We start from the raw sequence: 27,086 nt of genomic DNA, 5'->3' as shown, positions 1-27,086 counted from the left end.
GTATGAAAAAGTCCCCACAGGGTGAGAGGTCCCTTGGTCCCTGTTCCCCTCTGACTTCTCTGCCATAGTCAAGAGGGAACATTGGATCGCGCACAAGGGTTACTGAGGAGTGGGCAGGATTCTTTAGCTAATTTTCCAGCAGGAGGATCATTGTACTTATGGGTCTGACCTCCATCCTCTACAATATAGACTCTGCATATTCTAACCTTTGTAAACAGGGTCAATTCCCCAGACACAACACCGTCACAACGCACTGGTTCTCTGACATGCTTTGTTCAGTCTGACCAGTGAAATATTTAGATGCACGCTCTTACTTAATGTATGGGGAGATTGATACTCAATTTCTTTACGCCCCTTCTTTGGCCCTCAAATTTTCTGCCTTTTCTGATCAGAGAGGTTGTTTTTCACTTTATTCCCTTTGTATACTTTTTCCTTTCTTGATCTCAGTGCTATTTCTATCATTTGTTTAATGGCAATATTCATATTTTTTTCATTCATTCTTCAGATTCGGAAATTGGTATGAAATTAACAAAATTTGACTATTCTGTTAATAGTGTTAATAGTTAATAGTTAATAGTTAATTCTAACTATTCTGTTAATAGTGACAGAACTTCTCTTGCCCAGTTGCCCTTAAATGATAATGGGGTTGTTGACCTCTTCAGTTTTAAAACTTGGCGACCTTTTTCTTTGCACCCACACCAGTTGTGAAAGATGATAGGTAGGTAGGTAGGTAGATAGATAGATGATAGATAGATAGCGTGAGTCTCTATTTTTTCTGTGAGAAGAGATTTCTGAAGTCACATCGTCACCAATCTTTGAGTCATACTGTAGGTTTCCCAGGTTGTCAGCCACGGAGGACACTCCGTTGGGCTAATGGCGAGGGATCTGCCTGTGGGGGGCAGGGAGCCACCTTTCACAGAAAGGCACTGCAATAACTCAAGGCAACTAAAAGCTTACTTTTCTCTTTGAGAGGCCCCATAGGAAGCACTAGCTTTAAGTGAAATCTTTATGAAAGGATTCCTTCTCTGAATTTTCCCAACAGGTCTCTTTGTTATTACCCCAAGAGAGCTGCCTACCAGTCAGGGAATCAAATCTCCCTTATCGTGTCCAGACTGCTTTACTGCTGCACACACCCCCTTGGCGGGAGGGCTACAAATGGTTCTCTCAAGCTCCACTCAAACCACCAGCCTGCCGTGTCTGAAATGCCCCAGCCCTTTCTGGCCTCATGTATTTGACTCCTACACCATAGGGAAGTCCCCCTTGGATTCCAAAAGAAAATTAAACTCCTTGGAATTCCAAACTAATAAACTTTCACAGAGTGGCCCCAGGTGGATTGGTTATCATGATATTTTGGTCTCACCTAACCAATAAGAGGGCCGGTTGGCAAGTTCCCAGGATGAATATTCTCATATAAGCTTTGGATTAGAGGAAGCCAAAAGATTTTCGGCCATCTACATGCTCAACTTACACCCCACCTGGGTTCTGAGGTAGAGATCTGGTGACGATTGGGGCCCTGCAAGGCAATTAAAAGAAATAAAGCGAAGTATTATATTTTAATTGATGTAATCTTCAAGCTCCCAGTGGAATCTGGGGTGATATCTGACTAGAGTTACCCTAGGTATCAATAGATGACTATTCTGTGAAAGTGCATTTAGGAAGACAAAACCCTATGAATCCTGAACTTCATTAACATGTGTATCCGTTTGGGGAGGGGCGGGGGATTGGCTCTGCCTCCAGGACTACAAATTGAAAGAAGCCACCTAGATTTTTCTGGGGTCTGAACAAAGAGCGGAAGAGGATAGGGAATGGAGAGGGAGCGAGAAAAGGGCAGGTGGAGGGGAAGACAAAATGTGGATTTCTACTTTTATTGGCTTTCAGAGTACCTGGATTTTAGACACACCAAGCCATTCTTTCCAAACCCAGACAGCTTTCATCCATCACTAACATTTCAGGGTTTGTTTCTGTTTTATTGTAAATATTGCAGTCGAAGAAAGATAAACAGACAAGAAAAAACGGCTTTATACAGTATACAGAATCAGATAGAAAATACAGAATGGAAAAGAAAGCCGGCAACCAACAGATAAAAAGTGGAGACAAACCAAGGAAGAGACCTAGCTGGTTGCAGATTCACGCACCAGCTTCAGTGAGGTGCAGCAATGGTCCCAGCAGCTAATAGAAAATGCCTAGCGCTGTCAGTCTTATCTTTGTTCCGTGAAAGAAACAGACTTTATAAATGATTCATGTGGACATTTATTTCACCAATCCATTTTATAAAATTTGTTATTGATCAAGATATCCTGCTCATAAAAACAAGTTTTTGTGTGTTTTTTTTTTTTTTTTTAAAAAAAACAACCCTTCCTGCCCCACATGCGATCTGACAGTAGGGACCACATTGTCAGAAGCACGGAATGGAGCTGTGGGTCGGGGCAGCACGGCACCATTGCAGTCTGCCGTCCATCTGCCTTCAGGTGCCCTTCCCACCAAATCCACGTTTCTCCAGGAGGCTCTAAGCAAGGTTTAAAAAAAGACTCATGTCCTGCAGAGCTTGCCGACATTTGATGGTTTAAGAGGGAAAAGTAAAAAGATTCAAATTCATAAGAGAGAAGAGGTCAGCCTAGGACAAAACTGGCATCCTTTATAGGAACCATCGGGGTACCCCCAGGATGGCAGTTCTAACTAATAATCCTGGCACAAAGAAGATGTCGACCTAATGTCGACGGCAAAAACATGGAATTAAGCTCGTTGTCTTGCAAAGGTGTCTTTATTTTAGTATGTTCAGAACAGAAACAACGTGAGGACAATTTGATTCAAGGTGGTGACAGCGGGGGAGATGGCCCTAGTGGCTGTTTAGTTCTCTCTCCTCTGAATTTTCTAAGTTGACAAACAGAAATTGCATAGAATTTGTTTTCAATCAGAAAATGAAAACTCTCTGTGTGAAACTCCCAACTGGCGAAGCCAATCAAAGGTCAAACAGCTGCTGAGAAGCTTCACCCCTCCCGCTGAGTGCTCCGGACACCGCAAACATCTCACAAGTAGAGAAGTACTTAGCAGGCATCTGGCAGCCTGGAAAGCATCAGTAACTCCGATTGTGTAGATGAAAGAGAAGCGAGATGCTTCATGTAAAGTCATACAAGGGGGGCTACTGCCCATGCTTAGGTGAGGACTCAAGAGTCCCTAGTTCCCAGGCCTGTGTATTGACTACAAGACCCTACCTCTCTCCCAGGAACCTGGCAAATTCTTGATTACTTAAGATCTTCCCATATAATAAACACACACACACACACACACACACACACACACACACACGCACACGCACACGCACACACACACACATTTGCACCGAGGTCTCACATCTAGTAGCAAGAAATCACCCAATCCATGATAGCCTTGGGGGGTCTGGCTTCATAGGCAACTACCGAGTTTGATTAAAAAGAGGTGCAGTTGACAAAGTATGCACCAGACCAGCAGGGCAGCCCCATCCTTCCCCACCTGAAGACAGCACGTTCCTGCTGAAGCCAAGGCCACTGTTGGGGAAATTTGTATTTACCCTCTCTGCTCCTTAAACAAGGGCCTGGGATACTTTGTGCCTTCTACTCTCCTCCGCTATCTCTCTTCTTCAGAGATCACATTCACCAAGGACCAAATCAAATCCAATCATAGGGAAAGTCGAAAAGAGAGAGAAAGAAAGGACAAATTAACCTCTGAAATCCCAGGCATTTCAAGGTCTCTCAGTAAACTATGAGTTAATTGGGTTTTGGCATTTAAAAAATTACTGGACCTTTCTTTGACATTCTCCACCTAATTCACCACCTCCTGCATGCCCTGTGGCCCCAGTCACCACACAGAAAGGAGAGTTCAGCGTCTGGAGTCTGATGCACTGGCCGCTTCATATCCTAAAATTTAGGAAAATGGTAACAGGGATTATTGTGACTTCAATTCCCTAACCCAGCCTCCCCCTCCAAGAAAACGAAACAAAGGAATAGAATTGAGACAACAAAGAAGAAAAGGAGGGAAGGAGAGAAACAGAGAAAACAAAAGAAAAGAACATTAACAAAAATATACAAATCCAGAAAAGAAAAGCTTCCCTGTTGAGTTTAATTTTTTTTTTTTTCCTGTAAGAACTAGACCCAGGGTACAATGGCCCCTTCCTAGGGGGAAATTCCTCTGATGATGCAACCAATCCATCAGACGGTCTGGGCAGGGACCCCTCCCACCCCGACTCTTTAGTTTTGTTGGGAGGGAAAGGCCCACTGCGGGAAGAAGTGGCTTGTGGCCAGGTGGGAGAGCGTCCCCTGCCACTCGGGCTCAACGTCTCAGCTCCCCGGACCAGGGCGCCGTCTCCGGCTGGGGCGTCAGGCTCTTTGATCGTTTTGTAAAGTTACTGGATCCAAAATCTGGAGAGAAGGGTGGACGATGTACAAGTCCGGGGGCCCCGCCGGCAGTATGGCGGGCTCAGCGCATCCCGCCTCCGCAGCGGGCCGGGGAGCCGAGCATCCTCGGCTGCGGGGCTACTCGGGCTCGCTGCTGTTGGTGGTCTTCTCCCACTCCAGGCTCTCCTCGCTGCGCGCCGGCGACGGCCGCGCCCGCAGGCCCTGGAAGCGGCGGCACTCGGGGCACACGCGTATGTGCGTGCAGCCGCGGGCCACCAGGGCGGCCTCCTGGGCCAGTCTCTGCGCCAGCTGGTCAGGCTCCCCGGCCCCGCACAGCTTGCCGTTGCTGAGGGTCACGGTGCCCCGGGGCCGGCGCTGCTCCTCGGGGATGGGGGGCTGCGGCGGCGGTAGCCCGGCGCGCCGCCGGCGCGGGTGGACACTGTCCTGACACAGGATGATGCTGCGCAGCTCGCTCACCATCTCCTGGCAGACGGACACCTGGAGGACACGAGGAGGTCACAGCCCGACCTCTCAGGACCAGCCCCCGAGGGTCCCCTGCGGGCTCATTCGGGCGCGCGATTAGGGTGCAGTGTTTCACAATTATATCATCTTATATGTTTGAAGGTCTTTCAATCCACCTCCTCACTTCCACCCGCTATTTAATATTCAAACATCCTCCATACCATCCCGCCAGCTGGTCGTCTCGTCTTTGAACGGCTTCAAAGACACTGATCTCACCATGTTGGGAAGGTGCCGCTACCATTTTTGCAGATTACCCTTAAAGGCTGCTTCCTTCTACTGACTTAATTCCTCTCCCTGAACTTTTCATCCATCCATCCCAGTTAAATTTGGACCTTGAAGCCGACTAAATAAATAATCCCTTTACCGCATGTCAGTCTTTCAAGCCTGTGAAAAAACAACCATGTCTCCATGAACATTCTGTTCTCAGGCCAAAGAGTCTCATTTCTTTTAATCAGCTGGTTATGGCTGGAAAGGCTGCGTTCTAACAATAACTATAATAACAAAAACAAGGCAATCTACTCCTGCAGCTCTGCCATCTCCTGATAAGAAACTCTTGGGTCCAGCTGTGTTTCAAAATATTTTGAATTTTGACAAGGTAATACAATGCACATAAAATATGTATCACTTCCAGTGGGCTCTGGGGAAGACCCTGTATTCAAACACATTAATATTTCTGTAGCAAAATGAATATACGTTCACACCAGGTGAGTTAAAGACCATAAACATTAGCCTCATACGAGTCCAAGTCAAGGTTTGTCACCAAAAGCATTGGCATCAAACTTACAAAAAGCTTGGAACTTTTTGAGCTGTTGAGGTTTCAGAATTGTGGATGAAGAATCTTGAACCTGTACCACGACTACTACTGTTATACCCATTTCACAGATGTGGAAATAGAGGCTCAGAGAAGTTAGATACCTTGCCAGAAATTACTCGACTAACAAACAGCTGACCCAGAATTTGAACCTAAACCTACATACTGCAGAGCACATGCATGCTCTGCTTTCTTCTCTACTCTGTGCTGGAAAGGACACTTCCTCCCATTACGATGGGAGAGGCAGCTTTCTGTTCTTTCACGTTCCTTCTTCCAGTCTTCCCGTTCTATCAACAGGATAGTTGTTCTACCATAGTCAAATAGTTAACTTAGCCTTTACTCTTCTTTCTAGATGTTGGGAGAGCTTGAACTCCTCACTGAATTTTTCAAGGTACATCCAGACCACTGGCGAGCTCTTGGGAGAATAACCCAGCGTGCACAGGTCCTCTACCTGAAGCAGCTACAGAGAAGTAGAATCCCCTAATGGAACACGGCCTGAGTTAGGACTTGAGACCTGGATTCTAGACCCAAGGTTGTTAGTGAATAGCAGAAACTGTAGTCAAGTCACTTAACTTCTCTGTGCTTCTAATAATAATTACAACAAAAACACCTCCACCTGCCTAATCTATTATATGTGACAAGAACATAAAGACGTATATTGATATTTATTGACTGTCAACTAAGTATCAAACACTGTGCTTTGCAGTGGAAATACAGACACAAAGGACTCAGTCCTTACTTTCAGGCAGTGCAATGTCTCGTAGCCAGGCTGATACGAAAATAATTGACACACAGTTTGTAAGTGCTCTATGTGCTGGTTACAGGGGTGGTGGAAAGGAGGAGGAATGAGCAACTTTCTGGTCCAGGGAAGAAGGCAGGAGAACTGTGGAAGGTTTCACAGGGACAGGAACACCTGAACGAGGTCTTAGGAAGAGGTAAGAGCACAGCCATTTAAGGGGTGGACAGAAGGAGAAAGCCAGTAACGCTGGAAAGGGAAGGAGGAGGGAAACCAAGAGAGCTTGGAGCAGGCAAGGCAAGGGAGGAGAGAGTTCTGGAAAGAGCGGTCCACTTCATCAAGGGCCACACTGAGGTCCAATAAGGCCCAGTGGGTTCTCTTTTGGTTTTGTTCATTGGGAGGGGTCAGACCTCTCAGCCATGACCTTTCGGGGAAGGGGTGGGGAGAAGCCAGCTGCCGTGGAGTGAGGCCCGAATGGGAGGCGAGCACATGGAGAGAGAGGCAGTCGGATCACCTGGGCTTGCAAGAGAGAGGGGTAGGGCAAGAGCTACAGCATCATGGCTATTATTTGAAAATATGGATAAACATGAGCATAGTTTTGGACTTGGGGGAGAGAGCAGGCAAAAAACTAAATAAAGGGGAGAAAAAGGATAATCCTAGAGGAGCTGAGGAAAGGTGGGAACAAGGCAGAGATGGAGGGATGACCAGAACACCTGCAGAAGCCCTGGGGGTGGCTCCAGTTGTGGGTAAATTTTCAGGTGGGTGTTTTAATTTGGGGCTGGTCACTCCTGAGTTCCAGGTGAGGCAGGAGGCAAAATTAGTCATGGAGGAGCAAAGGGATGTGAGGAGTGTGGGTGATGGCTTGGAAGTCCTACTGGGAAGTGGGAAAGAGGCTGAGCACAGAAAAGGAAAAGACTGGTCAGCAGTGTTGAATGGAGCCCTATATGAGGCTGGACCGCCTAGGTTTATAGGGGTGCTGTACTCTTCTGTACTGTTATCTGCTGTTAGGAGCTGTCAATTAGGGAAGGAGATTTTAGGACGATCAGGAGTTGGGAGATTGAGATAGAGGCCAATGTATTTCAAAAACCAAACAATGCAAGTAGCGTGTAATGATTTGTGCCCTGGAATGGAGATAGAATGGGGTAAAGTCGTCTTCCTTCTCTCAGCCTCTTCCATCTGTGTGAAGTTTATATTAACCCAGTTTCTAAGCCACAGGTTTGGGAACTAAACTTATTCAAAATCCCTGAGAAGGAAGATGTCATTAGGAGCTCTCGTGAATTGGGATATCTCTAAACAGCTTTACCTGCAAGGCAAAAACATACTTAAGATGGAAGAACCAAAGCCATCGTTTCCATTAGTAACCTGGTACTTTCGCCTGTTTGCCCTTATGACACTACATCTTAAATCATAGTTGTGTTACGTCTTCGTTGTTTATAAAACATTTTTCACAGATTTATTTGCTGGGCTGTTTCAAAGAAGAATCTGAAGCCCAGAGAGGTTATGTGCCCTTTCTGTGGCTGCATAATTAGTAAGTGATGAAGCCTGAACCCTGAGCTCCTGTCCTCGGAACTGGGATTCTTTCCGCTGTGCTGCTGTTCCATGGGTGCCCCACCCTCCTGTGGGATTTCACAAGTTCTGTCTGAAATGACCTTTGTCCCTGTGTGAGCCTGTGAATTTGGCCCTGCTTGCCAATACTATAGGTCATACCCCTTAGAAGGTTTACCTCGGTCGCTTCTGAGTGTCGGAGAGTCCATAAAAACTCCAACATAGCCATAAAAATGGCCACGATTAAGCCACAAATAAGAACCACAAAGATTCCACCAATATTCTCCATTCCCAGTCCTGTAAGAAAGTGAGAACGAACAAAAAATAGTGTAAAAGAGCTGGGAGACATAATCATTCTACCAAAAATGCTGAATGACCAGAACCTGAGTCTTGTAGACATTTTACACACATGTTCCTTGAGATATAATTATTCTTCGGAACCAAAAATGCAGCGTAGCTGGAGTAGCAGAGGGGAAAGGGCTCTAGATGCAAGTGGAGGAGATTGGTGAGAAGCTTTCTGGGGTGGGAGGGTCAGTCAGTTTTAGAAAAGGGCTAAGGAAAATTTTGATTTAGCATATAGAGACATGATAGCAAAATACCAGTAAATCCTAGCACTTTCATAAAAATTTCATCAATCTTCCTAGTATTGTGTTTGCTTCATATAAAGCAACTGTCGTAACCAAACTATGGATAGAAAAAATTACATTGACTTAATTGTGTCAACGTGTTACTAACAGACTTACTTGGAAAGCAAAACGTTTTATCCCAGGTGGTTCCCGAACCTGGCTGCCATCAGAACCACCTGGGAAGCTCAGTAAAGGTATGGATTCCTAACCCTCACCCCAGACATATTGAATCTCTATCTCTGGAGATGCGGCCCAGGAATCTGTATTTTAAAATGCATTTCACAAGTGATTCTTTTCCAGCCAGGCCTAAAATTTGTTTGCAGATTGGTATTTTGGGAAGCACTGTGTATGGCTAAGTTCCTTGAAGGTAGGCAGTTTCTGGTTGTAACCTCATTGCCAAGCATGATACCCGGCATATCATATATACTCAATACATATTTCTGGAATTATACGGTTGTGTCCAACACTGAGTTAGCTATGTAATTGGATGCTTTTTTTGGTACTAGAGAAACCCAAACGTTAGGGGAGTGTCAGAAACACATGAAACCCTGATTCAAGAGGCGCCACAGTCATAAATCAAAGAGCATCTTTTATCCTGAAAAATGCCAAGAGGGAAGCTTATGTCCTGTGCTGTTGGAATGCCTGCACACTTGAGTGTTTGTTCAACCAGCAGTGCCTTCATGGGACACAGAGCTATGTCGGTGTCAGGGAAAGCCAGCTTCATACAACACTGAGATGAGCCATGGATCAGAAGCAGAAATCTGACACTGCTTCCTACACTTTGGAAAGCTGGAAAAATGGCCCTACCTAGCCATTTTACGATTCCTTGGGTTTTCTCTCACAAAGACTCACATGGCTGTCTGTTGGTTTTTTGTTTTGTTTGGTTTTGAAAATAACACGGCTCGGCACAGTGCCTGCCTACACCAATAATCTGCTACAATGGCTCCAAGGGCTTACATCATGAATGTACCCAGTGGATGGTATACTCTGGTCTGCTGGTCCACACAGCCAACTCTTGGGTACCTGTGTGAGTAAACATCCTCTATTGTGAATAATCAGAAAGAGGAGATGACTTAAAAACTCAGTTCTAAGGGAAGGCACACAGCGTTTGGAGTAGATTTCTACCCTCCAAGAGGAAGGTGCTTGGGCTTCATTTGTTCACCTGCCCCCCTAACCTGGGACCATTTGGGCAGAAGGCTTTTAACCATAGGAACATCCGGGGACAAAAGGGCCACTTAAGGGGGAATGCAGCAAGGACATAGCTGGGGTGTCCAGCCACAGATTTAGGGGTGGTGAGAACCGGGTATTGGGACGTGCATCTGAGCATCATGGACAAACTAGTTTCTCCAGCCAGCCCATGTAGAGAAAGGGCTCCCCAGTGAAGGGGAAGTGATGACTGTGATACCAAAGATGCCCACCTGTTCAGGTAAACAGAGCTCCAAGTGACTGGTGAGGTACCACAAGACTTTCCTGTCACCTTGGGATAGCTCTGCCTGGTGTAGAAAAAGACTAGGATCCCCTTGAAGGGCTTCAACCTCCCCTCGTGTTTCTGCAGAGCTGTTCTCCCCTCCTCGAGTCCAATTCGGCCATCTGGACTCTAGTGTTTCCCTGTCGCCCTCAGTCACCATCCCAGCCCTCCCCAACCTTTCTCCCCCTACTGACTCTTCCCCTCAGTGCACACACACACTCACGTCTTTCCCTTCTTAAAGAAAAATACAAAATCCTTCTCCCTCCAGCTCTGTCTAGTGAATACCCTTCTCTTTCCTTCCTTCCCTAGGCAAGATTTTTGAAACTGTCTATATCAGAACTATGTTAAGACAGTCCTTAAAAGGCTTACATTTGGAGACCCATCCCACATGAAAGCAAGTAGGAGAAAATGCACCCACATCTTATGTTAAATGCATTTTAAAAATTTTGCTTCTGATGTGACGGAGTGGCAAGCAACAGTTAATGTATAATTGGCTGTGATTTCTCAGCAGTCGTTCATACAAGAGAATGTTTGCAAAAGGAGAAAAATCAAACCAAAAAAAAATTGTTTCTAGGGCTTCCCTGGTGGTGCAGTGGTTGAGAGTCCGCCTGCCGATGCAGGGGACACGGGTTCTTGCCCCGGTCCAGGAAGATCCCACATGCCGCGGAGCGGCTGGGCCCGCGAGCCATGGCCGCTGAGCCTGAGCGTCTGGAGCCTGTGCTCCGCAACGGGAGAGACCACAACAGTGAGAGGCCCGCGTACCGCAAAAAAAAAAAAAAAAAAAAAAAAAGTTTCTAAATGTAATGAAGTTTTTATGAATATTATATTTAAAAATTAATGAAGTCGAAACAATGTTACATTTTGGAGATAGTTAATTACACGTCTTAATTTGATTTAGCAGTTTTCTTTTTGCATTTTGAAGCTAATAATTTTTTTCAGATCTCAAACATAATTTTGAACACTTGAAAATCTTTTAGGCGCTAGGTGGTCTGTCTATGGTATCTAAAGGAGAAAATGATTGCGTCTGAATTCACTTTTATTCTCTCGATATTCACTTGTCATCCCATGAAATTTTGTCTTGTACCACTAAAACCAAGCTCACTGAGGTTACCAAAGAACATTTTGTTTCTAACCTATCGGAAAATTTCCAGTCCCAATCTTAAGTGACCTCTGGTAACACCTGACATTGTCAACCACACCCCCTTCTTGGCATTTTTTTTTTTTTTTTTTTTTTTTGTCCACGCTGCGAGGCTTGTGGGATCTCAGTTCCCCCACCAGGGATTGAATCCAGGCCACAGCTGTGAAAGCGCCGAATCCTAACCACTGAACCACCAGGGAACTCCCCCTTCTTGGCTTTTTACGAAGCCATTGCTCTCTGCTCTCCACCAATCTTCTCAATCGCCTTTGCCTGCTCTGAGGCATATTCTCCCATTTCCCTGCATTTGGCCTCTTATCTCTCCTCCATGCACTGTCCTGCTGATTTTGCCTCCTAAATACTTTTCAATTTCTTACCTTCTCTCTCTCTCTCTCTCTGCTACCACTTCCCTAGCTCAAGGCCCCACCATCTCTTGCTTGGACTTTGGCAGCATCTCCAAAGTGATTTCCCTGCTCGTAGCTGTGTCCTCCTCAACTTTACCGTCCACCTAGTTGCCTGAGTGATCTTTCTGATCAGAGATGCTTTCTGATACAACATATGCCGCTCTAATATTGCATAAAATAATAATTAGTTTCATGTTATATATCTGGATTTCCCACTAGACTGTGATTCCCTTGAGAGGAAGAGCCATGTCTCGTTCAACTCTATAACCCCTGGCACATCGTAAGAGCCCAATAAATGTTTGTTGAAAAAATGAGCTGACAGAAAGAGGATAAGGACATCCCAGGTGCAGAACCATGAATTCTCAAAAGCTTTGGATACATACTGTGATATGTATTCATTCCTAATTAAATGTTGTTTAAAATAATCATAAAGTGGGCCAGCCCTCGTTCAGTGCTCCCAGCCTGGTGGCCTAGACTGCACTCTGTGGCTGGCCAGAGTGGGACTGAACATGGTGTGGACGATCCACAGCATGGACTTGACCACACGCGGTCGCGGGCAGGCGTGGGGGGATGGGATAGGGTTATAAATGGACAGGTGATCTGTGCTGGGATAATCTTGATCAGATCAGGGAAAGCTTCTTTGAGGAGCTCAGGTTTGAACAGGATGCTGGTAGAAACCATGAGTCACTGAAACACCCCACAGCCTCTCTTTCCCAGCTTCTCGCATTTCAGGGCCAGCATGTTAATCACGGGTGTTGGCTCCAGCGTGCTGACTCCTGGCTGAGTGGCCCCCTCCTCTTAGGAGCGGGGCTTGTATACCATTGGTGCCTTTAGGAACTTATTGGAAAGTGGAAGCAAGAATAGATTGCTGGCAGAGTCGGAGTTGAGAAACAGATGGAGCGGGGAGCGGGAAGCGGAGTTAGGAGGCAGCAGCAGTTCCGTTAACGCTGTCGTTAGTCATTCTCCTAGAAGTCAAATGCCTTCCCCAGCTCAGAGCCCTCACTCAGAGGAGCCTGTCATGTGGACTCCCTCCAGGCTGACCCCAAGGCCCTCCACACCTGCAGGGGAGTCATCTCATCACTCCCCCTTCCCTTCTTCAGACGGGACCTCACAGAAGCCATCCAGACAGATGGCGTTGAAACTGAGATTTTCTCCTGACACTTGAGTCTCTGAGCCTCAGCTAGGCCTTGGCCATAAGACTGTATTAACCGAAATGGAATCAAACTCTCCCCACAAACTCCTGGTTGATTGAAGACCAACTGTGGTGTGTCACTCACAGATTGCCCACAAATACAAATGATAGTTGACAAATGCAAATGAAGAACATTGTCTCTAGAACTAGAATGGCCACCTGGAAGGGAGAATCTGAGTAGATTTGAATCTCCACCCACCCACCCACCTGCTCTGTCTTCCGTTCTGACTGGCAAATAATCGCTTCTTGGATTCAGGTGCGCTTATGTCCCAGCCCTTAAAACCCATTCATATCTCCAGATGGCACTGTGGAAATTTGTAACTGTGATGCAGGAAAGCTCATTCTGAATGGGAGCCCGGGAAGCAAAGAGGCAGAGTCACAGGAGCCACAGAGCAGGTGCAGAGGGAGGAGAGACCATTATACCACAATCCCGTCAAGGGACAGTGTATTTAGTCTTTGACTTTGGTCAACACATCTTTCTCAAGAAAGCTCCCATGAGCTGAGCGCTACGCTAGGTGCTGAAGCTTGGGGCAATCTTCCACATTGAACATATTTGACAAAAACATGGATTCTTTGACCATTTTGACTTTCCAGCACTTCCTAATGCAGAGCTACATTCACCTACATCCATGCAAATACATTAAGTGGGCCCATCTCCATGGACTTATTTGTTGTAAACAGCAACTTCACGTGCCCATACGTGAGCCGACCCGTATGACCTTCCCAGAAAATATAGAGCGAATCGTCATGTTTGCCCTGCTGAGGACTGTGAAATACTAAGTTTGCCATTTCTTCTTGCATTGACCATGACATCTGTTGACTAGACCTAGCAGATTCTGGAGACGGTGACGGCAGAAGGGTAGAGAAAGGAACGCAGAATAGAAGAGGGATGGTAGAGGCATCTGATAAATATTGCAATTTATCAAAACACAAGTTATGGGAGAGGTACTTTACAATTTATCAAAATATGAGCTCAAGCACCTCATTTAAAAAAAAATTCTCTATCTCATTCAATTATTAAAAATACTATAAAGAAAGTCCACGGTTGGCATTTTACAATTAAAGAAATGGAAATTCAGAGAACTTCAAGAATTTGCCCAAAGTCTTCAGAGCTCAGATGTGAAATCTAGATAAATCTGACTCTGCCCAGCTAATATTTATAAAAATAAAGCTGACCTTTATGAATGTTTACTGTGAGCCAGGTTACCAGGCTAAACATTTTAATTCAATCCTAACAGTTGCCCTGTGAAATTGGCACTACCCTTACCTCCATGTTCCTGACCAGGAAACCAAGGTACTGGAGTCAGGGAACTTGCCCAGGCTGGCGTGGGGAAGTACCAGGTCCAGATGGAAGCCAGAGCCTGAGCCCGTATCCCTACCCCCATATCACTTCTCCCCAGAACTCGGGGCCCCCATGGTCCCTCATGCTGCAAGGGGCGTGATAACAGACCACCACCTGGCTCCCTGTGACTGAGTTCATTCCTAGGACCATGCCACCCTCACCCCCAGTGACTGGGGAAGTGAGACCTATGTACGGGCTATTAGTTCCACTTATAAAATCCCCTTCTTTCCTTGGGAACATTACAGCAAATGTCTGAATCGATGATCCATTGACTTAATCTTGGCTCACTTTCCAGACACAGTGGGGCTGTGGTCTTTGTAACTGCTGACCTCCTTTGACGCAGACACACTGGGCCATGGTTCACCTCTGTTCCCGATCGCGCTTTCTGGCACCCCCTCCCCCGGAGTTTCCCCGTCTCTTAGCAGAGTCAATCTGATTTGATTAGGAAGAGGCTTCCTCGGCAAGCATCACTTCACACTATCTAAACTCCCATATTCAGGTTTCCAGTCTTGGCCCTCTCCAGAGAAACCAGAGAACCAGGATAATAGAGCTGAGCCCCCAGGGAAGAAAGAGAAAGGAAAACCTCTCCGCGATTCCCCCAACCCCCCTCATCACTCGCCCCCGCTCTTGCTAAGATGTCTTACACTTTCATTCCCGCCGTGCCAGACAGCAAACTTCCTGCTCTCTAAGGATTTTGTGAGTCAATGCCACCGGCCTCTTTTCCATCCTTGAAAGGGGACCCTGATTTTCACAGCCTGGTGGTGTATTTATGTTCCTTTGAAGCCTGATTGTGAGCTTGTGTTTTTCAAGATAAAAGTATTTAATTTCCTTGGAATTCACCGACTACCTTTTTGTCTGGTAATTGTTCTGCAAAGCCTTCGGTAATCCAATCCCCTTGAATTGGGATGCTGGCCTCTGTGAGTGGCTAGCGATATTTCTTTTTATAGGAGTTGAGTGAGAAAATAAATAAAATAAGTGTTTTTGAAAAGACAAGGCAGAAGAAAATGAAACAGCTTGGAATGAAGCCTGCTTCTTTTTGTAATTCTCCAGTCTTCCACATGATCTGCCATTGCGTTTTTCAGCTGTGTATGCAGGTAGCTGGTCACTGAGCTATAGGCAGGGAAAGAAACGGGGAGATGAAGCCAAGGGGTAATGTTGAGGTTCTCACCAGAGTCAAGTAAGACCTGACAAAAAGACTCAGATGGTGGCATCATCCCAATGTTAGGATTCTTCTCTGGAATTTGGCAGTGATACTGGAGCTGTAATACTGGGTTAGAAGTGGAGTAGCGGCAGATCCTTTCCTTTGAAATTTCTCACATTTTAATAGGATAATGAAGTAGAAAAGGATTATGTGAGGCACTGCACATTGTCTGGTACATTGCAATTGATGTCACTCTCAGTTTCAGAGATCTCTTGAGAACGGGACCGCCCTCACAGTCCCCTTCACCTCCATCCCTCTCTGTCTTCTCCATCTCCTCCTCTTTTCTTTAGGCACACGTGGAAGCCAACTGATCCCAACCGCGAAGAGAAAGATCCCCTGGAAGCTGCTTTGGAAAGCAGATGAAAAGGACTGCCCTTTGTTCAATTTGAGACACAAGAAAAAACATGGTCCTGCGGCTCCATTCCTGGCCACCATGAAAGACTTAAAGGAAGAGATCTTTCAGGCCAGACTGGTCCCTGTTCTTCTGCCACAGGACGGGGGGTGTCTCTCGAGCAGTGAGTTTTATTCCGGAAGTTCGATGGCTAATTTGTCACAGGGAGACCAAGCAGTGGCTCTGTTCCTTCCAGGCTAGTGCTTCTGGCCTGGCTTGGGGGAGGTCACGTGGACTTTCATTCAGCCAGGAAGCCTTTTAGTCTCTCTGAGTAATAGTCTGTTTGGGTCTCAGCCATGGCAGAAATGGGGCCACTGCATTAAACTGGCACTAGCTGCTGCGGCTGGGCTGGGAGCCGAAGCCCTGGTTCTTACGGTGATTTGCGCAGTATCTCCCAGACAGACCCCTCTTGGACATCACCACTTATTAATACAGCTCCCCCTCTCATTCCCAAGGACGACCGCATGAAGGCAAGTTAACATCGGCTGGTTGGTAGAACCCTAGCATTTTCCGAAGCACGTGGGACCTGGGCAGGATGTCTTCCACTGTTTATCTTCCCTCTTCATCTGCTCAGTTCCCTTCTCCGTGCCAGGGAACATTCGGTCTCCCAGTGCAGAGTGGAACGAAGCCTCCTGATCGGTCCTTTCCATCTTCGCTGGGAGCCTGCTTTCCCTGTGTCTCCTCTCCATCCATCCTGAGCTCTGCTGTCAGACGAGTCTTCCTAAAATTCTGTAGAATGGGGAAGAATATCCCAAGCCAACCACTCTGCAAAAACAACAGTTTAATTTTCCTATAAAGGTACCTAACATCTACCTCAAACTCCCGTTTCCACCTGATCGCCAAAAATGTAGCGATTTCTTTATGTTTAAATTTCAGGGGCTTCCCTGGTGGCGCAGTGGTTGAGAGTCCGCCTGCCGATGCAGGGGACACGGGTTCGTGCCCCGGTCTGGGAAGATCCCACGTGCTGCGGAGCGGCTGGGCCCGTGAGCCATGGCCGCTGAGCCTGCGCGTCCGGAGCCTGTGCTCCGCAATGGGAGAGGCCACAACAGTGAGAGGCCCGCGTACCGCAAAAAAAAAAAAAAAAAACAAAACAAAACTTTAAATTTCAGATTTACATTCAGTTAAATACGGTGTTTTCTCTGTTCCCCCTTCACTCCTGGATGTATTTCAGGTCTGGGGCTGGGAAGGAGATAATGTGTCATGGGGGTGGGGTTAGATGTCCCATCCTAATGCCAGATTCCTCTTAGAATTCCAATATCCTTGTCTGGGGCCCCAGAAAATGCAGATCTGTCCCTGGGACCTCTCTGCCCTGGGTCCCCATGTGCCATCTCTCACGCACCCACTCCACCGTGGCGTGACACGTATTTATGGGGCATGCCAAACTCCAGAAGTAAGCAAAAATCTCTTTACCTCTTGGTATCCCCAATGAATCTAGGAGTTCTCTCTGGCACTCTCCCCCTCCCAGCAGGGCACAAGGCTCCTTCTCAGGAACCTGCCACATTCTAACATATCCTTTCCTGGTCTGCATCTTTTTATCTGGTTCGCAGACTGGGTGGCCTGGCTCTTTGAACTTCTAGTGTTAGCTTTATGCAAAGCTTCCTTCAGGTACTGGCCTTCTGTATTCCAAAATAGTGATACTTTTTTAGCAAATCAAAAACCGTGACTTCTAAGAACATTGTCTCTGCTGAGTTGGAACAACTTCTTTTGGAACTTAAAGCCAATAACTGGACTCCGTTCTTCCCGAGGCAATGACTGTGCCCTGGGACCATGAATGCCACCGACAGCTCAGAATTCCATCCACAGCACCTGCTTTCCTGAGGCCACATCTCACTCCAGAACCTTTGAGGTCTTCCACCAATGTCTCCAACTCGGTCCACTGTGCTGTTAGTGTGCCAAGGCATATGCAAAGCTCTGGGGTGTGTACAGGGCATCTTCCTGGGATACTGATTTTACTTAGAGTCTAGGAGTGAAAAGCATTTTTCTATTACATAAACATGCCCCTATTACATTGTCAGATGCAAAATTCACATGTGTTTTTAGGACAAAACAGAAGAGGAAATTCCAAACATGCTGGGCTGCTTTAGACTCTGTCCCCAGATCCCCAAACATGCATACTCAGGGCCCTCTGCTATTCTTTCCCTGGGAAAGTTTGGGACATACTGGTTTGCTATCCATATGCCTTGACCTTGTTTTCAATGCCTTCTTAACTCCAACCTCATCCTACTTATCCAAACCAATGTCTGAGTGTGACAACTCTGTTCCACAACCTTCCTAAAGCTGTGACTCCTAATGAATGCATCCTGGCCCAACGTCTCTGTAAACCTTCCCCGACTATTGTGCAGAATTAATCACTTTGTTCTCTGGGCTTCACAACACTTTCTGTCCAGCTCTATGAAAGCATTCCTACAGTGCAACCATTATAGTGATAATCTGTGCCTCTCTTTAAACCCCTTGAGGGCAGGGCCATGTCTCATTGTTTTTCATACTCTCAGAGCCCAGCACAGTGCCTGATACACAGTGGTCTACATGGGGTGTCAGGGCTCCTGTTTGGGGGAAAGAAGACTTAAAAAGTAGGACCAGTCTGGATGTTCTTGAGATGATTGCCCATTCATTCGTTACTTGTTCATCCTTTCATCAAATACGGCTGAAATGTCAAATGATATGCTGGTCACTGGGATAGAAAAATAAATAAGACACAGACCCTGCACTTGAGATTTTCATAGTCCATGGGGGACAACTATCACCAGACAAACCAATGCCCTGAGTGTTCATCTGAGAAAAGCTATGTAGCCTTGAGGAACATGGAGTGGACGGGCGCACTCGTGGCTGTGGGTACTATTCAGACCTCAATTTCTTCTTTAGGCCTAGATTTTAGAATAAAATCGGTTCTCATTTCCTTTGCGCCAGCGCTTTGCTGAGCGTTTAACATGGTTTATCTAGTTCAGTCTTCACAATAGCCCGGGGAGGTGGCATGATTATTTCTAGTTCTATTCTCCAGAGGAGGAAACGGAGGCTTAAAGATGCTTCCCAGTGTATCTAACAAGGCCATTTATGGAGTGGAGTCCATTTGACCCAGTGCCTGTGACCTGGAACCCTGTCTACACTGCCTCAGGGGAGAGAACCAACCTAGCGGCTGTCAGCAGAACAAATAGGTGGGCAGGAGGGAAATATGTGAGCCCCATTCTTAGAGTGGGGCGCGGGGGAGCCCATTGGACTTCGGGTGAAATCTCTAATGGGAGAGAGAGACAATCTAAATTGAGGTCCCTGAGTGAAAACTGTAAGGTCCCAGCTCCTGTGTCGTCTTCCCCATCCTTGTCAATCTGCTGCCCTCCAACTGTTTCTCTATAGATTAGCAGTGAAAATAAACACAAAGAAATAGGGGCACAAAGGGGAAGGTCCTGTGGCTGGGCTTAGGAGTCAAGAATGAGAGGGGAAACTGGACAGTTGGGATCAACTCAGTAGTGAGTCTCGAGGGGAAACAGGCTCAAAGAGATCAAATAGGGTCAGGTTTATAAAAGAAAGGAAAGCCAGGAGATCCACAACTAGTGGTAAGGAAAAGAGGCGGGAGGCCCGGAGCAGACAGAGGTGGCAGCGGGGGGCCGGTGGGGGGCCGGTGGGTTCCCTGCACCCCTCTGAGCCCTTGCTCTTGCCCACCCCCTGTTTTGCGCCGGCCTCCCGCATCTCCAGCATCCCTGCATCCCCGCATATGTTCAGACAGCTGTTCAGAGGCAGGAACAACTCAAAGGAGTAGAGAGCTGTGAGCGTGAAGGTTACTCGCGAAAGCATCATAGCACAGTTTCATTTGCCACCTTAGTGTGGCCCAGGAGGACAGTAATTGGTGGCTTTTGACAGCTACCGGTCAGTGGCTTTAATCACACATCCCACAGAGCCCCTACTATGTGCCAGGCTCTGTAGGGAGGCCAGGGACACAGAAGCGGGTGACACGGGTCCACATCTAAGGTGCCATCACCCAGGCAGAGGAAACCAAGTGTTGTAACGTAGTGTGTTGAGGGCTCCGTCCAAAATCATGGAAGGCACCCGACCCACTGTGGGGAGGGGCAGCTGGAGGGCGACCAGGGGCTTCTAGGGCAACAGAAACCTGGACATTTCTCCTGTTTCACTCTGGGTCCCAGGTCCACCTCTCTGTTTCTATTGGGTTCGTTCAGGTTTTTCCGTAAGATGTTATGGAACAACCCAAATGAACTTTTCGGCCAACCCTAAATTTTAAATTACTCCAGATCAAAAGCCACTACTGTTTCCCTCCATCTCCTTGGTAAGATGGCGCTCCTTCCCGCCACTCTGAAGTTCATTGTTCCCACAGAAAAACACGGACATATATTATCTTACCAACAATCTCACTTTACTTTGACTTTTCGGGCCCAGTCAGATTCAGACTGCTTTCAATCCATGAGTCTTTTTCTGGGGAGGGGGCAGTGGAGGCACATCCTGCCATCCACACCTTCCCGGGTTCGAACCGTCTAGGCAGCCCAGATCTCCCCACGGGAATCTTTCTTCTCACACCCACACCACCTGCGGTCCCCACTCACAGCCCTGCCCGCTGCACCGATTTCTGCCTCTGCATCCTCCCCAAGGTGTTTCTTGCCTGCAATGTCCCGCTCCCCGTTTCCTTTCCTATACTGGTCCTGGGCGTCTTCAACATCTAGTGCATTCTTTCAAATCCACGAAAGTTTTCTGATACTTTTCTCTGTACCTCCCCCATTTCTTTTTTTCTCTGAACAAACAGTCAGTCTCCTCCACCTTTGACCTTTGGGGAGTGGAGAGCCAAGAATGGTGTGGCCTCCCACAGTTCCTGCAAAGGAAGGGGCAGCATTTCCTCCAAACGACAAAGGGCTTGTCCCTGTAGGTCCACATTCCTGAGCCCTCTCCTCAAAGGATCAAGAGGCACAGGGAGACCCTTAGAAACACAAAGTCATTCCCTGACTGTCTCATCCCGGATAATCACTCACGCTGAGCAGAGAGGGAAGCACGTAGCATCGTTCATTTTACTCCCCAGCTGCCTCCCCAGGGGCGAGTGTGCATAGGGAAATTGGCTGCATATTTTAGCAAGGCTGCAGTAGATTACTGGGGTGACATATGATTTACTGCCCAAGCCTGGACACTTTGAAAATGAAAGGGCATTCTAAAAATAACTAACAGGCATTCACAGATCTACAACAGATGTACCCCGAGACTATCCTGGATATGTTCCCCCTATAGAAAATGCTGGGTGTTCAGGGACCCTCGACACTCTTCAACTACACGTCAGTCAGGGACTGCTTTCTATCCAGCCGTATTTATCATTCATTCAATAAAATATCCATGTGCCACGCCCTGTGGACAGCCCTGTAAGGAAGACAAACCCTGCCCTCATGGAACTTACATTCTAGTCGGAAAGGCAGAAAGTAAACAAATGAATAGAAACTATACTATCAGGTAGTGATAAGCTCTGAAAAGCAGAGCCCAAGGGAAGGGGAGAGATGTGTGGCGTGGGGAGGGAAGGCCTCTCTGAGGGACCTTCTGAGGGAACAGTGTGCAGACCCCGAGGTGGGAGGGGGCTGGGAGGCTTGGGGAACAGGAAGAAAAGGGGAAAACAGATCAGGAAGGGTCGGGAGGCCATAGAAAGCTCGGATTTGATTCTGAGTGAGACGGGAAGCCATTGGAAGGTTTGCGCAGGCCAAGGCTGCAACCTTACGTGCGTCTTACAAAGAATCACCCTGGCTTCTGGTGGAGAGAACAGTGCAGAGGTGCCAGCATGGGAAAAGGAGCCCAGGCTGTTGTAATCGTATGACTGTGGGGTGCTGGTGGCCTGGGCCATGGGAAGAGGTGGTGCTGGCGCAGAAGTGGCTGGACTCAGGAAGCGTGGCAGGGGTGGCATCTCTAGGACTCGGGAGCGGGCGGGAGTGGATGCCGCACAGTAAGCCCAAGACCCTGGGACAGGGATGAGCCCAGCCAGTCCCAGCCCGGCCTTCAGCTCCTTCCGAGGCTTGTCCTCAACCTGACGTTACTTGGAATTTGGACGCCACACGAGCAGCTCTGGTCCTCCAGGCAGGAGGGGAGGCCCTGGCCACCCTTACCTTTGGCTCTGTGGTCTTCCTCCTTGGGGCACTTGCCCCCTTCCCACCACTTGCGCTTCAGAATTTCCAGACGGTTGTTCTCCTGCAACTGGAGAATGGCCAGATCAAACTCGTCCCGGAAGACGGAGCCTGTGGGTCACAGGAGAGCCCGGAACACAGGACGTGAGCGCCCCCGTCTGCATCTCTCTGCTCCCTCCCCGGCAAACCTCCCTGCCACCCTGCCCACATAACATAGGAGGGGAGGGACAGGGGTCCCCCCGCAGGAGCACAGCTCTCTACTGGCTCAGACTGAGGACTCTCCGCGCCATGCAGGGCACCAGGCGTTTCTACTTTCCTTCTCTCCACGCTGACTGGCACGCCCAGCCCACGGCCAAGACCCCAGCATGGGTCAAGTGACAGCCTTCCGGGCAGCTGTGCCGCCCACCTCCCCACCCAGGCGCCAACACTTTCTACCTGGGTGAACCCACCTCCCACCAGCACGCGGGAAGCTGGTTGCAAAGCTCCCGGTCCGCCTGCCCCTGGGAGGCCGAGGAGGGAAATCTTCGTGACACAAACCTCGCAATCAGTTGCCTATTTTCTACTTTATAGAAATTAGTTTCTCTGCCGTTTGTAACTCTCACTACATTACACCCGACAACTGTTTACCCGGAGCGGCCACCAATGAGAAAAGGGCCACCCGGAGCGAGGTGGAAGCTTCCTCTCTTCCATCTGTGTGGAGAATCGGTCTGGGGCACCCCCTTTCCCGCACAGCTGCCTGCTGGGTGCCCCAGAACCCCTGGCCCCGTCCACTACTCCGTTTACATCGCTCCTCTCTCCCTCCTCAGACAGAAGGCTCTGTTGAGTGCAATTCTTTTTACATTTTTCGTATGGGGTATGGTCAAGGAGCTTTGGTTCTGGAATGTAGGTTTAATCACAAAAACAGGCTTAAATGAAACCGTGGAAAGCTCGATGCCCCAGCACAGGCTAAGGCCTGAAATTATTAAGAAAAATCATTAAGAAAAAGCTGCCAGGAGGCTGGAAATGAACTAAGCTGCTCAGTTTTCTTGTCCAAGCTCTGTAAAGGCCTGATGTGGACAGACGCCCCAGGGAAAAGGGCTTTGTTGCAGGATACAGGCAAAAGCTGGAACAAATAGATTCCTGCTCTCAAACTTTCATGCACACAGGAATCCCCCGGGGATCTTGTCGACCTGCAGACTCTAATTCAGTGGGTCTGGGGGTGGGGGCTGAGATTTTGCATTTCTCACAAGTTCCAAGGCGGTGCCCTGCCGCTGGGCCATGGGCTGCACTTTGACAGGTAAGGAACTAGATCAGCTCCCAGATCTCTTAGCACTCTAACAGCCCATGACTCCATAGACAGAACCTTCCCTGCTACAGATGCAACAACCCTTGGGCATTCAAACCCCAGGCCTGCAGTGCTGAATGTGATCTGGGTGAATGCCAACAGCACCTCATATATTATATAGCAGGTGCTTAACACACATTTGAAGTGAATGGCTACTGGACCTAACAGATGGTGTTAGGTGGTGAGACTAATGACTATTCCAGGCTTAGAGACAAGTATCCAGCCAACAAGGCATTTCAAGCAGTTTTCGAGGCATCTTCAACCCAATCTCAATAGCACACCAAGGGCCCAATGAAAGGATTATTCTGCTTACTCCATGTTTGCCCACTTTGCTCCTAAACTAGCCGACTAATTTTCCATCTCATTCCTTGTTCTGTTTCTCGTCATCTTCCTGGGTCTAACCACACTGCTTATTCCATAGTTACACCCTTACTTTCCACTTAAGAAGGACACACATGCTCATCTTTCCTGGACCTAAATTCTGTCCCATCAATCGACTAATGCTCTCCCCAGCCTGATCTAAGAACCTGGGCTAACCCATAGCTCACCTTCCCCATCTATCCTGTCCTGTCGAGCTGGTGGACCCGTTTGGCAACACGGTCTGAGAGGTGAAATGCTGGATTTGGAGATAGGCCCCCTAGGCTCAAGCACAGCTTTTCTCTCCACTTATTCTGTGACCTTGGACAAGTAACTTATCAGCTCTGAATCTCAGTTCTCTCCTCTAGAATGGGAAGAACCACATCTCCCCTGCAGGTGGGATAAGACTAAGATAACACATATGGAAACAGCATCACCTCAGACACAGAACCAATGCATTTGCCTCCCCTTTTCCTTGGTTATTGATGAGAATTTCTAGAGTCAGTCTGCTTTATGCCAACTCTACAGGTTTGTGCCATGAAAACTTTTGAAGCACTTGACAGTTCAGTTAAATTGATTAAATTGCTAGAGTATTTCCAGGTGCACCTTAGGTTCATTTTGTGCTTCCCTCCACCATCTTGAAACACAACGTCAACCAGTAAATGTCTCAAAGGGGCCCATAATCTGTATTATTAATGAAATCAATGAAATATGATGCTAAGGGGAGGGTATGCAGGTGCCCTGAGTGAGGCTTCCGGTTTACAGAACTACTAGGGTCAGAAATGACAGAGTTCAAGCGTGAACCATATTATTGCCTATATTCATGGGCTTGGTTTCTGATCAGTCTTGAAGAAGTCATCTGCTTTTATCAAATAACAGAGGGAACATTGGAAAATGTGGGGAGGGCACTAATGTTCCCCCGAACAGGCTAAGTGTGATGAAACACTGTGGTGAGGCCAGATTATTCAGTTTAACCTTTGTAACAACCCTCTGAGGTACATATTAGAAACCTGAATTTAAAAATGCGATAATTGAGACTCTGAGAGGTTAACTAACCTATCCAAGGCCCCACAGCCAGGAAGCAGGGTGCACTCCCAGATCTGCCTGACTCCATCCCATGCCCTTCACACGACACAGGTATAAGGGAGGCCTATAATTTATAGAGCTCTGAGTTAGGTACCGATCAAGAGAAGGGGTGTGACACTACTATATATACAATAGACAACCAACAAGGACCTACTGTATAGCACAGGGGACTATACTCAATATTTTGTAATAACCTGTAAGGGAAAAGAATCTGAAAAAGAATAGATATATACCTGAAACACTTTCCTGAAACTAACTTACACCTGAAACTAACACAACATTGTAAATCAACTACACTTCAAAAATCAAAAGGGAGAGAAGTGGTGCATAACATACCAACAAAGATGCACATCCTGTGCACCAATTTCCCCACATGAGATGATTTCCTCCATTCCTGCTTCTTCCCCGGCTGCTTGGTTTCAGGACAACCTTGCATGAGGACAGACTTGGAAAAGGACAGCCCTATACAATGTGGCTCTCCATGGTGTGTGTGGGAAGGGTACATGTCTGAAACACTGGGGGACATTTCCAGACCTCCTCCACAGTCACAAAGTCACACACGTGCTCCCCCTCACCTTCTGATAGAGGAACCATCAGCAGGGGAAGGCCTAAAGCAGGGATATTCATTACAAGGCACAGCTGGGATACCTTTCTGGAAGCCAAGCATCTCTACCTTCCTATAACAAACCGACGGCGCAGTCAGCAAGGTGGATGCCAGAGCTTTCCTGCCCACTCTCAGCTACCTGCTCTGACCCAGAGCAGACGGACCAGTGAGATCCACAGATGATGTGAAAGCCATCTCCTCCGATCACATCAGTCCCCTTTCACAGTAAACCTCTCACCGGGGACACTAATAGCAAAATTAATTCACTTGAGTCCTACCATCTCTTCCATCTCCTTTCCACTGCTAGTAGAGATGTCGGACATCAGAGAAATGGCCAAAGGGCAGGACTCGATGCTTTCACTGCCCAGGGCCTGGGTTCAATCCCTGGCTGGGGAACTCAGATCTCACAAGCTAGCTGTGTGGTGTGGAATACACCAAGGGCATCCATGTGCCCTTTAATAATTAATCTATTAATAACTAATCAATTAGCCCTTCCATAATAAAGGACTGGGTACTAATCCCTGATGACTTGGAAGGACGTGGATTGGCTTTTTTTAAAAACCTTAAGAATGCCCATCTCAAGTCACTGTGAACCTAGTTCTAGAAACAGGGGCTGTTGACTTCAAGGCTGCATTTGACGGTTTGAGCTACCCTGAGCCTGCCTGGGTGGAGCTACCCGAAGAGGCTGTTCCTCTCCTGCATACCGACTGGCATGCCAATCCCATAGCCCTTGGTGTCCAGCAGGCCCCCAATCTGAGTGAGGTTGCAGTTGCGCTGCCGATAGTACTCATTCATGGTGGATTCCAGAAGGAAGGCGTAGTTGGAATTCAACACCCTGGCGATCCCCTCCTCCGTGCTCTTCACGAACACACTCGGCTGCTTGGAGTACATGTAATTCCACATGCGCTGGTAGGTCTGATAGCGGGAATTCTGGGAAAAGAACGCAAGGAAGCAGGTTGAGGAAAGAGAAAGGAGATGGCGGCCTGGAAAGGGAGGGCATCCAAGTGGCCCCTAAAATTCTGGCCCTTCTGCTCCCCAGTCCCTTCCTTATACTCAAAAACCTGTTCCCTTTCATCTCACAACGTCACTGCTGAATGGCAGGAGGAGAGTGTTGTGCCTTTGATACCTTTTACAAAGACAAAGAAGGAACAGGGTCTGAAGGTGTGTAAACTCTGCCTACTGCTTCGATCATTGGTTCTGCTTCATCCACCCATCTTCCATTGCCAACCTCCATGTTCTGACCAAAGTGAGAATGGAAATTCTGGCTGTGTCCTCTACTGTCCTTCAGCGCAGAGGCAGCAAACTCAGGTTCATTCTGGACTTTTAAGAGACGTCATCTGAAGGAGCAGTGCCGGCTCTTCTCTATCAACCCTAAACTAATCCGTCAATCACATATCCAATGTTGGCTTCTAGTTTACAAATAATAACAAGACTGAGAGAATTCTGGGGGTCTAGCCAAACCCTGTGTCTGCATGATGTCTTCACTGGTCCCTGTGCCAGTACCCCTGAGACTTGTATGGGAAACAGAAAACTGAAGGCCTTGGACTCATTTAGTGTGATAATGAACTTCTTGGGTCACAGGTTGGATAGACACTCACTGACTCCAGGGGAATCTGCTTCCCTAGAGAGGCTGAAGCAAATGCAAACTACTCCTATGTCTGGCCCGGCTCTGCCTGCCTTGGTAGCCTGCCAGCTGACACACCATGGTGGCAGGGCCGGCTCCTGAGCCTTGCAAGGGAACCTCGGAGAAGCCAAAAGGGTCCTGATCTGAGATCTATCTAGTCTGGGATCAATGAAACCAGCTGGGCTTAATCTAAATTTCCTTACATGTTAGTCATTTGTGTATTACTCCAATCTTGCTTTGTCTAAGCACTACTTAT

The 27,086-nt window shown here is 47.6% G+C and overlaps 1 protein-coding gene across 15 annotated transcripts in view; it reads right to left on the bottom strand.

The window, feature by feature from the left end:
* Window positions 1-2,314: 2,314 nt before the first annotated feature.
* The window catches only part of GRIK4 (glutamate ionotropic receptor kainate type subunit 4), a 448,598-nt gene continuing 423,826 nt past the window's right edge, over window positions 2,315-27,086 (bottom strand). For 9 of the 15 annotated variants that reach the window (XM_033407330.2, XM_033407328.2, XM_033407327.2 and 6 more), the window contains 4 exons: window positions 25,911-26,136; window positions 21,818-21,946; window positions 8,163-8,281; window positions 2,315-4,868 (listed from right to left, as the gene is read on the bottom strand). In XM_033407330.2, coding sequence (XP_033263221.1) covers window positions 4,509-4,868; window positions 8,163-8,281; window positions 21,818-21,946; window positions 25,911-26,136 — 834 coding nt within the window. In that variant the 3' untranslated portion in view covers window positions 2,315-4,508. Of the gene's footprint in view, window positions 7,743-8,162; window positions 8,282-21,815; window positions 21,947-23,707; window positions 26,137-27,086 lie in introns of those variants that run through there. The other 6 variants (XM_033407333.2, XM_049713283.1, XR_007478718.1 and 3 more) reach the window with 6 other exon arrangements.

This window comes from Orcinus orca, chromosome 8, assembly GCF_937001465.1.
Source record: "Orcinus orca chromosome 8, mOrcOrc1.1, whole genome shotgun sequence".
Lineage (NCBI taxonomy): Eukaryota > Metazoa > Chordata > Mammalia > Artiodactyla > Delphinidae > Orcinus > Orcinus orca.
The sequence above is the reverse complement of the archived record's forward strand: the minus strand, read 5'-3'. Positions and strand labels throughout refer to the sequence as shown.